At 37.0% G+C, this 17,953-nt stretch overlaps 1 protein-coding gene across 1 annotated transcript in view; it reads left to right on the forward strand.

Annotated features, from left to right (window-relative positions):
* Positions 1 to 17,953, forward strand: part of COBL (cordon-bleu WH2 repeat protein) — a gene marked incomplete at both ends in the record, with an annotated part of 183,717 nt that overhangs the window by 78,889 nt on the left and 86,875 nt on the right. Inside the window, one exon of the mRNA XM_081996446.1 lies at positions 4,745 to 4,939. Within this exon, the coding sequence (XP_081852572.1) occupies positions 4,745 to 4,939 (195 nt within the window). The remainder of the gene's footprint in view (positions 1 to 4,744; positions 4,940 to 17,953) is intronic.

Consider the following 17,953-nt stretch of genomic DNA (forward strand, 5'->3'; position numbering starts at 1 on the left):
ATTATTTTTTTTTTATTTCAGACCAGGAAAAGGTTAACTTGTTTTTCCTTTTTGACTGCAGACTGTATACAAGTACCAGAATCACAAGTGCTTCAGGGAGTACAAAAACCAAACTGTATTCAGAGTGGCTGGTTAGAAAGGAAAATCTGACTAGTCACAATTTTGGGTTTTTTTTGAAACTATGTCTCCAAGCAATCTCATGACCACAGTATTATGCTTTGGTTTTGAGGCAGGAAGTTGGATTAATTCAGTTTCAGTGTTGTCAAATTTAGTGCTAGTATAAGGAATTTCAGTATCATGTCAAGGAAAGCAGCTTCCAACTTTAATTTGTGCAGTAGGTCTGATATAACCTGTCTGGCATTTTAAATGGCCAGTGTTAATCAGTTGTGGTACCATTCAGCAAATCAATAAAAGTTTGCATTAATGGAGTTTAAATGTCCAACAGGCATAAATATTCTTGCTGTCAGTGAGTAGATGGATTTCTCTGCCTGCTCTGAAACGTACCTTTCGTATTTACCCATGGTAGACTTTATAAAAAAATTATTTCCTTTATTCTTATTTTTTGTCTCTGTTTTGGAAAAAATAAAACCCCTTTTTGCTGATACATCTGGTACTTTGAGAGCTTAAAAACAGCTCAATTGATTACTTTTGATTTAAAAACTTCTCAGAAGGAAATTGCATAACAAGACTGGGAGCTCAAATATGTGAGCTTTGGCAAAGAGCTGCGGAAGAAAGGCCTGGCTGTAGCAACCTCACAAGAAAAGAACTTGACATTTTGAAAAATTTTTATTGACCGGTGAGGACAGGGAACGGGAAGTCAAGTCACTCTCACAGGCAAGCTCCAGTCTCTTCCTTGCTGACCTTTAAATGCCACTCAGTGTCATCAGAAAATCAAGGAAATGCTAATAACAGGGCTTTGGGTAAGAGAGTTATATATGAGGGTTATATTTTTGAAAACAAACATAAGCTGACTTCCATTTTTATACACATATATTTTTGTAAAATTGAATGCTCACTGCAGTACAGTTGTATTTTTAATAGATTAATCTTACATTATTTTATTCATATTAACATGAACATTTTCAGAAGTATCCATATCAGAGCTTCTGTTCATCCTTGAAAAGGGAGTAGTTTGCAAAAGACGTTTTATAATTGCCTCCTAGGATGATGACCTTGGAAAAAAGACTGGCCTTTGCTTTAGGCTCTTAATCTAGCTTGTATTATGTTCAGCAGGCTATGGACTTTGTTAGTCTTGTAGAAAGTTGACTTCTCGGTGTCTTTTGAAAATGGGACTGGTATGTCTAAGTCACCAGGTTACTACTTCTGTATTTTTGACAGCCCCTCTTTGCCGTTTCAAAAAGTCTTTGAAAGCGAAATTTCAATGAGAAGACCTAGTAGGAAAAAATGCTAAGGTTAAACTGCTTAACCCCAAAGAAAACATCTTGTACATTAGAAAAAAAGAAAGGTCTTTAGATTTCAGAGTTTTAACAAGAGGGGGAAAAAACTAGCTGGCAAGTGTAACAGGAAACAATGGATCCATGAAACCTGATGGCACAGTATGTAGGTACTGCAGCCGTTTCTTGCCTCCTTCCAACATCTACTTCATGGAACTGAAATGAACTTTAGTCCATGGTTGTGGTTCAGTACATGTTCAAGACTCTTGCTCAACTAGAGTCTAACTTGACAGGTGACCTATGCTGGTGTATCTGTGTGCGTACTGATCTACCAGAGGCTATGATTTTACAAGTTGGGAGACATGTTTAAAAGCTCTTTATATAATTCATTGCCCTGAATTTTCTTTTTCTGACATGATTTTTCTTTTTCTTTCTTTTTTCCTTTTTCTTTTTTTTTTTTTTTTTTGCAATGCAGTTACAAAACACACAGATTGTAGGAACTGATTTAGATTCTGAGCTGAACATTCATGCTAACCTGTTTGTCAAATCAAACAGGGGATAAGAGCTGACTTCTTTACCGTGCCACATTGGCTGCAATACTTGATCTTGGCTTTCCTCTCACTTAGACTGCTGTAATTTGAGTAATTCCACTGAAACCGATCCATTGATAACATTAAAACAACAAGAAATGAGAGATGGTTTGGGTAAATGGCGTGTACATATCAGGTCCCTGCAAGTTCACTTAATTAATGTTATATGCTCTTAATAGTTGCCTTGCTAACCTGCCTGAAAACCAAACCTCCAAAATCCAGTGATTTGGAAAGAAGCTGCACTGCATCTAACACAACATAAAATATAAAAGCTGGGTAAGGCTTTGTTTCTCTAGATTGGGTTTAAAACAAAAGACGAGTCACGGCAAAAACACTTTTGTCAGTGGTTTGTGTCCACCTTTTCTTTTTTTCTCTTAAAGCTAATGAAAAGGACTACACACATGGGAGAGCTTGAAGGTCTGCCCCCTGTTAGACAAAGCTCTCATTGCTGAATGATGGGGCTTTCAAAACTACTTTGAAGTTGTCCTCATTCCATTCCCCTGGAAGCTGTAGCGAGTTTTTATTTTAGGGGAAGTCTTAACATGAGCATTCTTGAAATGCTCACTCAGTAATGGGCTTGATATAAATGTTGGACTTGGAAAAGAAAACGTAGATGAATTTCCAAGGTTTTTATTTTTTCTTTCATTTTCTTTCATTACAAACTATTTATATTGTCATGTAAGTATTACTTTTTTTTTCATGTCTCTTCTGTTAGGAAATTCAAACTTCAAAAAAACCCCAGCCTTAAAATATTTAGTTGTCTATCACTGTATTCCTTCATAGTGATTTGTTGCCTGGAAAAGGATTCTGATAGCTTTTCAGCCACAAGCCTTGAGGTAGAATTTAATAGGATATTAATTTAAAAGTGGATACATCCTACCTTCTTACTGTTAACCTGTATTTGTAATGCTGGGAGGGAAGTCTTAGGGGGTTTTTTATTATTTGTAGACATCATTAAATTTCTCAACAAAATTTCTCAACCTCTTTATCCAGCAAGGAAAATCAAAGAGTTAAAACAGTCACAAAAGCGCCACTGTAGAATACACTTTAAAATTATTTTGTTCAGTCATTTTAGAAGTGTGTGAAAAGAGGAAACTAGTTTATATTTCAGCTATGAACCCTGACATTTCTTTAAGCTGTAAACAAACTTTATTTGATAGAAACAGGTACAATATGCACTGAGTATTACTTCAAACTTGTAGGTTACAGAGGAGATCATTATTTTTTCCACTGCCCAAGGTATAAGGCCAAGAAAAGAGTGTATTTCTTTATAAGATGATTAGACCTAATCTCTTAAACACCACCTTCCACTTTGAGCTTTTTTTTTCATTTGCTAGAAAGGTGAAGAAGCTATTAACGTGACTCAGTTCAGAGAAAGTGGCAATTAAAAAGATATGGCAAGTAGTGCTTTAATCATTCAGTAAAGCTCTAGTCAATCAGAGAAGACTGGTAACATGCCCTGTTTGTGCTAGATATACTATGCCAAGGTGAAGTCTGCTGTGCAGTGTGCAACGTAAAAGATAACAAAAGTGTCCAGCTGATAGTTGTAAGTCAGTAATAGTTATCACATGTGTAGTAAATGCAGGACAAGACAAAAATCAGTTTGCTGTCTCCATTTAGCATTTTCAGTTGCTTTCACATGAATCTATAGAACATTTTTACCAGGCAGTCAGGAATCTGTATTACATACATCTTTTTACATTGCTATATTTTTTAGCTCTTTATGCTTTATCAGTGCTTCCTCAACATAAGTTAAATTAATTGTCTTTTTGAGCTTGCTGCCCCATGTTTTTAATTTTTACCTAAGATTGCTCTTGGCACTTGTGGAAAGGAATTATGAGGTGTCAGGAGTCAAATTCACTGCAAGTTACACTCCTACGGAAACCCAGATACCTACCACAGTGATGGGGCAACCATACAGTTGAGACAAAGCATTTTCCATCACTTGCTAGATTGGAGAACTTAGGTTCAAAGAACTACCTCTTTTATTTGGAAAGTGACTGGATTTGTGGTGGCCTGTAGTTTTGTGCCAGTATGTATTCTGTGGTCTTGGACAAAATTCTGAGAGCTTTATGTCCTCAATGGGCAAGTTTTAAAAGTGCGGTAGCATGTTCTGTTGTAATGAGAACAGCATTATCAACCATGGTCATCAGCCTGCACTTCCAGAATAGGTATCCTGCTCATGGTGGATTGGTATCAGTGGTGATTTCACAGAAGCCATTTCTGAGAAAGAAGTGACCATCTCATAAGTTACTTAAAAAGTAAAATCTTCAATTTCATATGAAAGCTTCTCTTAATTAAGAATAGCAAAAGATGACTCATAGGTTTTGAGGGAAGAGTGTTTTTAAGATCTTTATTAGCAGATTCAAAAAATTAATTCTGTTGAATGTGTCAAAACTGAACTAAAAATATACATTTTCAAACAATCATGTTACCTAGTCTTTCGTATTTGTAAATTTACTACTATATGACTGCATATATTTCTCTTTATATATTAATATAAAAATGTGTTAGGGCCTTGATCTGCTCATCATGCTCATCGTGCCTTGTGAATTGTTAATATTGCCTGTAAGGTTTGTTCCAGTTGACCTTTAGAAGTGTCCAAAAGTTACAGTTTGCAATTCAGCAAGTTTGGCAGAGGAACATACATGATTATTCATATCATTGTTTAAACAGTAACCAGATGTGTATTGTTTTTCTTCTTTCTTTTCCACTGTTTTTAAAAAGTGATGTTAATCCAAGATGTTAATTCATTTACAGGGTTTTTCCACAGCACCAAATTCCCCTTCGGTGAATTCTCGTTCCAGTAGCCTGGGTCCATCACTGTCCCTTGGTAACATCTCAGGAATGACAGCAAACCCAGAAGTGAAAAAGCGCAGAGCACCTCCTCCACCAGTTGTGACACCTGTGTTGCAGAACATGGAGATGAGTGGACAAGAAAAGACGGCAGCACAGGTAACAGTGACAGCACAGAATGGGCTCCTTTGCTGGATGAGCTGGCTACCATCAGTTCATTCACCAGAGCTAAAGTCATTCACAGATATTTTGGCTAGCCATTAACTACAGCTTACCAGTACTCTTGATCTTACAAAATAAAATTATCAAAGGTCTTGGCATTTTGTACACATTTACTGAGCTTTCTTGAGACTGCCCCTAGCATTCTTTCTTGTCAAGAGTCTTCCTAAATCAGAAAAGTTTTGTGAGACATTATGCTAAAAGAAGGAGGGTGAAGAAAAAGTAAGGTAGAAAATCGGGAAGTTGCATAGGGTGACTAGGTATCCTTATGGGCCAGGGCAGTCCTGGAAAATGGATGAAAGTTCTAATGACTGACGAAAGTCATCATCATGCTGTTTTGCCCAGATACTTGTCCAGCTGTCACCTGCATCCCTCTTTCCAGTGCTGCTGTGGGACACCAGAAGATCTGTTCTGCTGTCTGACTTGTGCCATGTGACCTTTTAAAGCAGTGTTCTGTTTTTGCTTTTAAAAAAGGTCACTCTTCCGCAATACAGTTATCGAGAATTAAACAGAAATGGGGGTGAACCCTTCTGAGTACCTAACCCTTTGAAAAGAATAGAGTTAAGGGAAAAGGAAATTGTTCTTGTTTTTATAGTGACATTCAGGTACGTATGTTACTAAACATGCGCAAGCACATTAAGACTTCCGGTTCCACCATCAACAAAAAGTAATACATTCTAAATGCAAACTGTAAAAGTCAGTATGTAAAGCTATACATGGATGCCAAATAAGAATGCAAGGAACTAATACCTTCAAGGTTGTGTAATGTGGACTGACTCTTATCTGCTTAGGGCTTGCCACCTCTACAGCAGACTGATCTTTGGAAAGCAAACTATATTAGTGCAATTTGCAATTAGTGCAAAACTCTGTAAGCAAATTTGATGCATGCTTGGAATAAGTGCCTTTGAAACAGCACACATTTATAGACACAGCTTAAGAAAAACAGTGGGTTTTTGCAACAATTGGTGCACTTTCTTTTTAAAAATTTCTTTTTGAAATTCCTACTGTCAGTACTTTGTGTCCCCCAGAGTTAAACATTCAATGTGTTTAAGATAAGTAGATATTTTTGTACAAAAATAATATGGCATTGTAACTCTTAAGTTTATACAAGTATGGTAATCAGAGACTACATTATTCTGCCATTCTCTTAGGCTTATCTCCATGCAGTGTGGCATTGAGATTTTGAATTGTGTTGCACAAAACCACCGAAAATCTGAACTCTCTTTAAACATGTTAACATTTCTATCTTCAGCATTGTTGCCAATAGATTTCTGAAGCCATTGGGAGAAAAGTATTTATTTTATTTATCGCAAGTAGCATACAGTACAGTGTCAACTTCAAATACTCTTAGTCTAAAGGAGAAGCTATTTTGAAGAATGGAAACAGATGAAGGTTGTGTCGGGATTTTCCATGACAAAAGTTAATTTTGGGCTATAGAAACGTCTTGTGTAATTGACAAAACTGATGAAGAGCACAGTAGATAATGAGCACAGTTGCTAGAGTCTGGCTGCATTTGTTGGGTAAAGGACATCTTTCTGAAAATGGTTGCATAGGTCAAAATATGAAACAGTTATGGTGTGCTTCTGAAACTCCCAGGCTTGAAGTTGCTCACAGGCTGCCCTGCAGTTTGAACAAGAATGTGTGGAGTACAGCTGAAACAAAGCACAGGTTCCACGAAGCAATCAAAAACTGAGGGAAGGGATTAATTATTCAGTATTATATGGCAAGGTAGCAACAGGGATATTGTTTATAAGAAAACCCAAGCAGTTCTATTTTATCTACGTGCAGACTATCCAGTTTGCTGTGAAAATAGAGTCAAAAATCTCAGGGTGTAAGTTTATTTCTTTAGTTTATGGGAAAGAATTAGCACTGATCTTTTTTTTCAGGGAAGGACGTCAATTCCTTATTAATGGACTTCCTTCCATAAAAAGATAAGATGTTTGTTTAGAAAACTTTATTTATGTGCAACTGTTACTAACAGGAAGATCCTGCAAAAGGGGAACATGTTTATTTCCAGTAGCACATTAATAGAAAATGAAAAAGATGGTATTCTGAACTTTCAGAAGGTTTTTTCTTTTTTAACTATCTGGTTCCATAAAGTTGTGTAGAAAAGCACATACTGTAGCTGTTCTGAATACCTATAGTTTGGTTTTTCAACTCAGTAAGCCCATTATTTTTAACCCATTGTTAAGCTCCAGGACATTCAATTTTCTTTACAGCATAGATGATGCTTTAGGAATATATATCTCATCTTCCTGCCTAGTGGTTGCAATCAAAAATTTCCATGTGTATGAAGACTGGGGTGTTTTAATTTATACTTTAGATTTAGATTTTCTCCACTTGCTTTTCTGGATAGGTGGATTATTGCAATACGATTTTACCATATTGCAGCTTTTGTTTCTGTGGGGCTTACAGTAATTTGCCACCTTGAGGATAAGGCCCCTGCAGTAACTTTAATTACTTTTTAGTGCAGCATCATTAGTTTTCCATGTCTATTTAGAGGTAGTGTTCCCTCTGTAACTGCTTTAAATCTCCTCTAGAAAATACTCATTTCTGTTCAGAGCACAATTGAGCAATGTTTCAGAATGTGCTGAACATGCATTAAGTAGTTTGCAAAGGAATGCAGGGTCAAAGAAAGGAGTCTACAGATTTCTTCCCTGGAGACTTCTCCCCCATTTTTTTAAACCTCTCCGAAGTGATGCTATTTAGAATAATGAGAAATCACTTGGAAAAAATAGTCTTCAAAAGACCAGGGTATGGTAACATTTCCAGTATGGAATCCAGAAGGTTGGGTGTTTTAGAAGCAAGAAGGTCCCCTCCTTTCTTAAGTTGCAACACAGAGCCCACACCCTCCAGAGAGTGGAGCAGAACGGAGTAGAGGGTGAGCAAAAACTGAACCCCTGTTGCAAACAGTCTCTGTTCTCTGTCACACCACTTTAGATGACGTGCTGGTAGAATTTGGGACTATCTTATGGTAGGCATAGAGTAAACTGAGTGCCCACCCCAAAAAGCATGCACCATATAGACAAAATATATGAGAAAACTGTATGAGTATGCCACTGTAGATGCAGCACACAGAGAAAAGCCACATGTGAAGTCTGACGGAATTAAAGACATCTCCTCAGAGGCTTATTCACTGACCTCTCTTAAAAAGAAGTATGTTTGGGTCATTTCTTGGAAGAACTGTAGAGTTGAGTATTTGAGTGTTTTGAAGGTCAAGAGTATTGTGCACTGGTGAATTAGTTTATAGGAGTAATTACTCTTTTTTGTGTGTGTGTGTGTGTGGGGGGAAATAGAGGAATTGGGGTGAGGGGAGTTGATAAAGGTGGTCTCAGGGACTTTCTGTAAGAGCCTTTTCTATGAAATTATTATTCAGAATAAATTCATGAGGCTTTTTGGAGACAACATCAGAATTAGAAGAGCGCTCTTCAGTGCCTTCATCTGTATAATAGCTCTGATATCAACTCCAGAAGCCAGAAATTCAACTTGTAGACTGTGATGAAGGAGCTCCGTGCTGTTTCAGCTGTTGTGATTTTCAGCACTTTTCATATGCGTAGATGTAACAGGAGGCATTTGGGATTAGTTACTAGCCACTTAAATTACTGTACTAATAGAACAATACAGCAATATAACAAATACAACATTCTGTCATTTGTTTCATAGAATTTAATCTTAATTGTAATACTTCAAGACAGTGGGTTTAAATAAAAATTGTATTGCTGCTTTTAGTGTGGGTGAGGAACTGGTCTCACATTTTCAGAAGGTACCATTATAAACAAACACAATTTTCAGGTTTATTTCTGTGTTTATATAGTTTCCCAGAGGTTGCTGTAGACAAAGGAACATGTATGACATATTGTGGGTTTTGCCCTGCTTCTTACATTCCTCTCCTCTGCATTTAGGTCTCAAATTTGGATTGCTGAGGACAGTTGTTGACTCTCCATTCTTGGTCAAGGCCATACCTTTAGAGCAGACTACTTGCCTCTAGTGTTTTATCAAGGCTGATGTTTTCTCACCAAGAATAACTTATTAATTCAAAAGGCTTACTCACATGAAAAAAAAAGGAATATTGCAGCCAAAAAGAGTCACAGTCTTGTTCAGATCATTGCTGGCAGGTTTCTTTCTCTCTACCTCCAGTTTATTTTTGACCAATTTTATGCCTAAATGAGAAGCTCAGCTCTGAGAAGCATTTTAACATGAACAAATATAAATGAGACTTTCATATCTTCCCTGGAGAAAGTAAGGTACTCACACTAAAAATTACCCAGATTTCTAGTTTATGTAGAAAAGAAACTTTCAGTATTTGCTGTATGTCTTATTAAACAGAAGAAAATTAAAAATGTGGAAATGCAGAGCAACTGTTATTCCTGTGAAACCAGGACACCATCTTACTTGATAATTTCTAATACTGACCATCACAGGGTTTTTATTCTATTGTCTTTTTTTTTCTTTTCAAGTGTTTCTGTACTCCTGTTGGAGACAGGAACCTCCTGGAAGGCATGTTCCCCTGTTCCAGTGCATATTGCACTTGGAAGAGTTCTGATTCTGCCAGCAGTTGGTGATAGGAGCGCTGCGGAGCTGGCAGGACGCTGGGATAAGCACCCTAGCCATTTAGTAGCATTTTCATGCCTTTGGTAGGGATGCCCTTCTTACAACAAAACTTGTGTTACAGTACTATTTGTTGTTCCTTTATATATAAACCAATATAAATAGAATATATCAGTGATTGAAAGCTGGTTGATTGAGCATATTAAGAGTTTGTCAAAAGGAGGAAATGCTCTAGTGAAATGTCCTGCTGAAAGCCATTGAATTTGTGCCCCTCTGCAGGCAACCCTGAAATACTTTAAATGACATTGTAAATGAGCACAACACATAGTGAAAATATATCTGGAATTCATTCTTCCAGCAAGAACCACAGAATAATATTCAAGAAGTAAAAATATAGGACAGGCAGTGAAGGAAATGTGTGAATAAAATTATAGTGAAATCATAATTAACATACTAAATTTGTTCAAAGTGTTATTGGACCATAGACTCACCCAAATTTCCAGAATCAGTCCCTGAATTTGCAGTTCTCAAATTTCCCATGTGTATGTGTGTATGCTACATGGACTTGGAAGCCACTTGGAAATGTGACTCATTATCTTCCTTAGAAGTAAAATGTATTTTAAAACAGTGGCCAAGATTTTTAGAAATTATTAGCTCAACTGTCTGTAATCAGGAAGCTGAGTTTGTAGCTTGACGTTTTATGAACTTTTAAGATGTCAGAAGCTATGTCTGGTTGCTCAGCAACTCGGTATCTGGCCACTGTGATTTTAATATCATATTATTCTTCACTATGCCACCTTCTGTTGCAAAAGGAGTTTAAATTGAGATTGTTAATATAAAAATTTGAGCAAAGCAAGCATTTCTTCCAGTAATGTCCCCTCAGCATAGCAGGGTTTTTTGTATGGGTATCTCTCTCGCATGTTAGCACAAAGTGATTACCACTCTTCCACCTTATTTCTTCATAAATTAATACCACAGATTTGTGGTTAGCTGACTGCAAGGATAATCTTGATTGGTATGAAATCACACTGTTACTGCTGTTCTCCTCAGGTTTTCAAAATTACATATTTCCATGTGGTTGCAAATTAAGCCCTAAAGCAAGGAATACAGATCCTGTAGAACAATGTAAAGTAAGGTACGTTCCTAGTATGCATAGCTGTGTCAGTAAAGATGCCATCAGTAGAGGTCTTTATCTGTGTGCCCTGTGAGTTACAGTTTTTTTAATCTACTTTGTGCCTGGGTATTTCAGATAAATCTGGAGTTTCAAATAATAATACTCCTGCAGTTTTTCTGCACTTTCCTGCTTTCCTTCTGAGAAACAGATGAGTGCTTAGAAAGAACCTGTGTTTGTATGGTTGACAGCCTTTTTTCCTCACAAATTTTCTGTATCAGAAACATCAGCTTATTGGAGAGGTATGATACCAGCAGGCACTGCAATTATAGGGTAGGTAAGGGACAGAAGAATCACAACTGGATGAGAAGGTCTACCATAGTTACCTATAGAACTGAGGTTTATCATAGGCAGGTGTCTAAAACCTGCTTTATTAACATCTGCTGTGATTACCTCTATAAGCACCATACTTGTACCAGCTTACTGTCTTCTACCTCTTTCTTTACGCATCTGCTGTAATTCATTATTGTGAAAACTCCACTCTGATCAGTCCTGTGTCCGAAGAGGAAGAGTTTCAGATTGCTTTAGATTTACCTAGTTGGTTGATTCTGCTTTTGTACAAATTATTATAGTACTACTTGGGGAAGGACTTGTTTATTTTCCATACTGCAGTAGGTATTTTTTTCCCTTTTGCCTTATACTTTTTTCTGCACTTCTGTATAAGGTGGAAGGTAATGAGCAGTTAATGGTGGAGACCATCTGACACTTGTATTCTGTTTTAATAAAGAGCCTAGAAATCAGCAAAAGGGTGGATGGATTCAGATCAGTAATCTCCCTTTCATAGGTTACACCTAAGCCAGACATGTCTACTAGAAGTCAACAAGATAGGAGTGCATGTTTTTTTTATCATCTTTCAGAGAGGAAGGGAGGTTTCTTTTGACTCAGAGCTCTTCTGGGTGAGGTCTTCTCAACCTTTCTCTTATGACACATTTCCTTTCTCCCTTAAGTGTTCTGTGAATGTATTTTTGTTTTGCTTTGTTTTTTTTTCTGTGGAGCATCCAGAAGTCTCCTTTGAGAATAACAGATACTTTTTTCACATTCTGAGGAAGGATGCAATGAATCAGTAGGAAAAAGCTGCTTTTCAAAATGTGTCTTTTACTTATACAAAATATTGCATCTTCTAGGACACTTCTCAGGTTTTTATAAGTTCCCTGGGGATATGAAAGCAAGATTTGTTCCAAAGGAGGAGGGAGAACACTTGACTGATTTTTAAATTTTTTTAAAATGTTGATTAAAAAGAAATTTAATGACTGGGTTTGTACACCTTTTTAGTTTGTTCTGGTTTGATTTTCTTGTAGTATAGAAGGAAGGCCTGAAATGTGAATAGTGCATGCTATTTTTAAAAGCTCCTTTGTCTTTGTTCGTTAACTGAGAATATCATGAGTGTTAGCTGTGATCTTCTCCAGTTTTGGTGGCAGACTTGTTAGAACTCTCAGGCAATGTGTGATATCTCTTGACAGCATTTTTGTCATGAGGGCAGGCATATTGAATCTTTATTAAAGATGCTCTCTCTCCAGATTACTGTTCAGGTGCCCAAGTTGTGTAAGCATAAAAGAAGAATTTTATGCTTCCATCAAATAAGCATAAAATTATGCTTATTTATAAGCTTTTTTTCCTTTTTTTTTTTTTTTAAGAAGTCACCAGGTAGTCAAGAATGTATGAGATGTCCGTTCGTGATTTAAGAATAAACCTAATGTTAATTTCCAGAGTTATTGAGACTATAGAGGGGTAGTATAGCTGCTAAGAAAACTTGTTAAGTCACACTGTCCTCCTAGTTTTGGTATTAGACTTTGGATATTAGGTGCTGGAGTGCATACTGTACTGCTGTATGATGCCAGATCGAGAGGCTAGGAACTTCTTACACAATTGGCATGAGGCAGTACTTTGATAAGGTCAAAGAGTAGCTGGGTCTATTTCTGTGTGTTAATACAAATAGATAGATTATTAATAGATAAAACCATAAAAATTGTGATTGTATTTATTTCTCTGTGTTCCGCAAGAAATTTATGTAGCAATCACTTATTTTGGATGTATTAGGCTGTGAATACTGCATGGTAATTATGAAACTTTCCATTAGACTTTTAGTGTTCATCTCTCTTTGGGGCTTTTATTCCAATCATTCTGTCTGAAATTTTATTTAGAAGCTTACTTACTTCATTTATGCATTTCCATAGATGTTGAGAGTTTACAGATAAGCTTATTATATTCCTTATTGTTATTCCTTTGCTTATATAGACATATAAAAATAATTTGTTACATGACATAAACACTGTCTTACTCTTTGTCCAGAGAATTGCCTACTGTTCTCTTAGGATGGTAAAACAGTTCAGCTTTGCTTTACTTTTTTCATAGGTTAAGTTTGCCCACATAGGCAGGTAATGACAGAACATCAGGCTTGTCCAATAGCATAGATAAGGAATGCACTTTAGTTCCTTTGTCTGAGTGCGCTGTAGTTCCTTTGAGCAGTAGCTGTGCAAAGTATTCTCAAGATGATGCACTGGAGACTGCAGTACTATCTGAAATGGAAACATTAGTATAAAATAACTGTATCTGTCTTAAGTCTCTTTCTACCACGTGGAGCAAAGAAATAGAGAAAATATTATTGAATACTGAAGGCTACCAATGCCACACTTTCGATTTCCTGAAAGAAATTCAAATAAAAAACGTGGAAAGAGAGTTGGTTTTTGCAAAGTATGAGGGCAATCAAGAACACTATAAGCCTCCTAATGTGTCTTATGTACTGGAAAAATTATTGGAAATTAATAATAGAGAATTAAACTAGTTGTCATCTTTATGAAGATAACAAAGAGGGTAAATATAACTTTAGTAAAACAGAAACCCTGCCTTTATGGATTCAGCAAACAGATGGATATGTGTCATCTGGTTGATACAGGCTGTCTGGTTTTCCACAAAGCTTCCACCGAGGTCCCTCACCAGGGATTTCTTAAGGAAACCAACTCTACATTCCGTAAGGCGGAAGGTCATCTTACTCTTAAATAACTGACAGTAAAGAAAAGAAAAGAGGATTCACAGGTTAGGAGTAAATGATCCACTTATCTAGTGGTGGAATATTGCAAGAGCTTTGGAGAATTTGAGGATCCATGTTCATCATATTAAGAAGTGACCTGGGAAAAAAAGGTAAAGTGACAAAGCTTGTTGCTGGTACTTTAGTAATCCAGATAGTGAGGGCAAAGGCAGAGTATGAAGAAAACTGTTGAAAGATCTTATGAAATTGAGTGCTGGCAGCACTTGCATGTGAGAGAAAGCGAGTAAAATTCCGTGTAGGTAAGTGTGAAGTGATACACATGAGAAAAGACCGCTCTTAATTTTCCCTAATACCTTGTAAAATATTGGTCCGTCAGCTGTCAGTAACCAGTTAGGAAGATCTTAGGATCATAAGACATACTTTGAAAAATACTTTTCAGCTCAAAGCTCAACAGCAGTCAAAAAAGCAAGTCAGATGCAGAGAATTTTAGGAGAGAAAAAGAGAACTTTATTACACCACTCTATTGTGAGCTTTATTACGCAATCTGAAATTCTTCAGTAGTGTTTCACTTGTTTCAGAAGGGTATTAGAGAATGGGAAGAGACTCAGGGAAGGGCATCAAGGGTGATCAAAGGTATGGAGTCGCTCAATACGGGGACAACTGTACCACTTAAGTAAACCATGATTCTTCATCTTGAAAAATAGGCATGAAGACTATGGATAGGGATTTGGCTGAAGCATCTGAAGCTAGTAGGAAACAGGCAAACCACAAAACCGAAGTGTGGTACTTCATGCAAGCAGTAGGTCTGTGGAACTCCTTGCCAAGGGTTGATACGGGCACTAAAAGGTTATGTGGGCTCAAGAGGAGACTGAACAAATGCTTCAAGAATGACAAATCCGTGGCAAATTTTTAAATATAAACCACACCAGGAAGTCCCTGACGTGAAGATGGTTGGTGGCTGCAGAAGTATTAGGGAGAAAATAACATCAAACAAACCTTCCCTTTTCTTGTGCTGTCCTCTAGGTACTTGCCACAGTCTGATACAGAAGCCTGAGCAGAACCCTTGATCTAACCCAGTACAGCTATTTTTGGAGAATACTGAAGAGATTCGTACCTAAACATTTGTCTCATATGATCTGATACCACTCCAGGAAAGTAACTGGCAGCATTCTCAATGACTTCACTAGGTCTTCTTATCACTGGTAATTTGATAACCAGGCAACATGTCTCTCGTTAAAAACAGAAACAGCTGTCTTTAATTGCTATTCCAAATCATTGCTCTCTTTGTTTTGTGCTCGTAAGTGTAAAACTTTGCACTTGCAGAATGAGGCCATAAGTTTTGCCAGTAAATCATATGAGCAATAAGAATTTTCCAGCTCGAAGCCTAAAGCAACTTGCCTCATGCACATGTTACAACTTAGTACTGTAACTGCAGTATCAAAGAGCCCTACAGGACTCTGAGGGTCATTTTTGGGCTGCACCTCAAAATATTGAGGCACAGGTATACAAGTCAAATTACAGGTAGCTGGGAGCTGTATGGGTCATATCCAGTGCACTCTACTGGACATGTGCTTTTCACTGACCAAATAAAAAGCAGCATGAAAGACCTGATCCCATTCCATTTGAAATCAATATCAGATCCAGGTCCAAGCCAAATATTCTCTAGATTGCAAGTCTTTTGAGGAAGGAATTGTCTTGTGCAGTGATGGAGCTATTGTTTTGCTTAGCAAACGATGATATTTCTACATTTCAGGAGATTGCAAGTGGATTTGTTCTCTTACAGTGTGCTGCTTTCCTGGTTCTATCCAGTTTTGCCCAAAGGATCAGGCAGTATTTCTTTAAGAAGACTGTATAAGGGTGGAGCTTTTCTTAACAATTTTCAGTTAATTGCCTTGTGTTGAAAAAGCCATGTACAAACTTTTGCCCTTCACAGACATGAAATTCTGTGATGACATACTAAATTAAGTTTTACAGAAACAGTGGTCTTTGTAATGGGTCATAAACCTGGAAAATTTTATCTATTTAATATATCCACTGGAGCTGAACCTGGTTAGTGCTATCCTATTGCAGAGTCTATTATCAAGATGTACCAGAACCAATTAGTAGAAACAAGAGTGAGTAGTAAAAGAGGTCTGTGGTCCTTAAAAAGCCCTACACTGCAATAAATGACTAAGAAATTAGAACACAGAACAATTCATTTCCAGTTTGAAGGTGATTTGTTCATTTTTCCCTAAAGACCTTTAAACATGACATTCATTTAGCCGAATGAGAAGTATCCAGACTTGTTCTTTTCATGTCTGACAAAACAGTGCTCAGATGGCAAACATGAAACCGGCCGACAGAACATCAGATAATGTTTGCTGTACAGTCTGGATGCTTAATTTAGCTAGACAAGTACACTGTAGTTTAGATAAATGATGCAGGCCCAAATTAAAAGAAAAGAGAGGAAAGTGCAACGATGGCTGAAGGCTTATCTTGCTATCATTTAAAGCATCAAGTTTAGGAAGGCTCAAAACTGCTAGTGAAAGGGAGTAATTTTTACCTCTTTTTATGAGAAAAACAGCTCTAAAAATTCATTCTGGTATATGCACACTTAACCAAACACATTAATTCTTTTAAAATAGTTATCAAAGGCTACAGCTGGATGATATATGCACTGTAGTGACTACTTGCTCAATATCTTCAAAGAGTATCAGTTAAGGGTATGTTACATTTTAATATAATATTACAGAATTTTCTTCTCTGTACATCTAAAGAAATTCCATAGTTGCAGTCCAAATTGCCACCCATACTCTTTAGAGCTTCTAATGCTTAACTTTGTGTTGCTGCACATTTATTTGCTAGCAGTATGTATCCCATTTTTAACACAAAATTTCAGAAAGCATTTTAATAACTTAGGCAACTTTTTTTTTAGGCAACCAGCTTATTTTCCAGGAGGCTTTGTGCCACGCTTTTTTTTTTAATTTGTAATTAATGTACTTACTTTGCAGCTCTTTCGTCCCATAATTTTAAATAGGGTAAGGTGTCCCAGTGTGATTAATTAATTAAAAGGAATCTTAGCTTTCTCAGTCACAAAGTGATTAAGTGCAGTTGATTATATTTTTTTATGACGTTTGGCCAGTATGAACGAGGGTGTTAGTGTAGAATTTCAGTGGAGGTTTTGATGTTAGCCGGAAGGTGCAGCCTCTCAGAAGTTCAACAGGAAGTAAGACTGCCTTTACCCTGGCCCTTTGAGATTCTGCCTTTACTCAGATAAAGTTTTGCACCAGAGGAAGTTGAAATTTTAAAGTCTGCTGTAAAATTACGTCTTTTTCTGAGAGAAGAATATTGCTGCTTTACCTTGGGGAAAAAAGCTGCTGCTGCATAAAAGGAACCCACTGTGTGGCTTTATTGCATTTTTAGAAATAGTTATTTTTTGAAACTTTGTCCAGGAAATAGTAGCAATGTCAGTCCAATAGTGATTTAAATTGCTTACCTGCTTTAACTGAAGGCTGGAGTGTGTGGAGTGCTGAGTGTTTCACATTTTGACTCGGATCGGCTGTTACTGTAAAAGGGGTCCCACATCATCTACAAAATTTTGTAAGATTTCTCCATGGTCTGCTTTCCTGTTGTTCTCTGCAAAGTAGTCCAGTCCTGCCCTTTCACCTTTGTAGATGTAGTCTCTGAATTGACATCAAAGTCAGAGTGATTTTTAGTATGTTACAAGAACCCAAGCAAGGTGAGCTTGCAGTGTCTCTATTTTGCTGATTAACATACATCACGTAAAAATCAGTAAGAACACAAGATTTGTTTGACAGGAGGGCTTCTGATTTAAGATAGCAGTTAATAAAATAGATCCTATTAATTTTTTTTCAAGAAAACATACATCTTGAGAATTGAGTCCTTGAATTACATGCAAGAAAAATTCTTGGAATAGTCTTTTCACCAACATCAATAACGTTCTTGATCTTTTGCAATAATCCAGTTGCTTCTGGCTGTGAGTTCATGGATCACCTGCCAACTGTTTCTGAACAGACTATACTACCTGCCTTGGGAATAATACCACAACTTACCATCTGGTGAGATCATGATAGTATCACTTGACCTCCACATGTGGTCTCTGTCAAGCACTTCATTGAAAACTGGCAAGACATCAGGGCCCGAACATACTGTTCTGTGCAGCCCTGAATTTTGGCAGGGTTGCAATATTTAGTAAGTAAACTTCATCTGGCTTGCAAGTTACAGACAAATAGGACAGACTGATGTCATC

The sequence above is a fragment of the Phaethon aethereus genome, assembly GCF_964289735.1.
Source record: "Phaethon aethereus genome assembly, chromosome: 2".
Lineage (NCBI taxonomy): Eukaryota > Metazoa > Chordata > Aves > Phaethontiformes > Phaethontidae > Phaethon > Phaethon aethereus.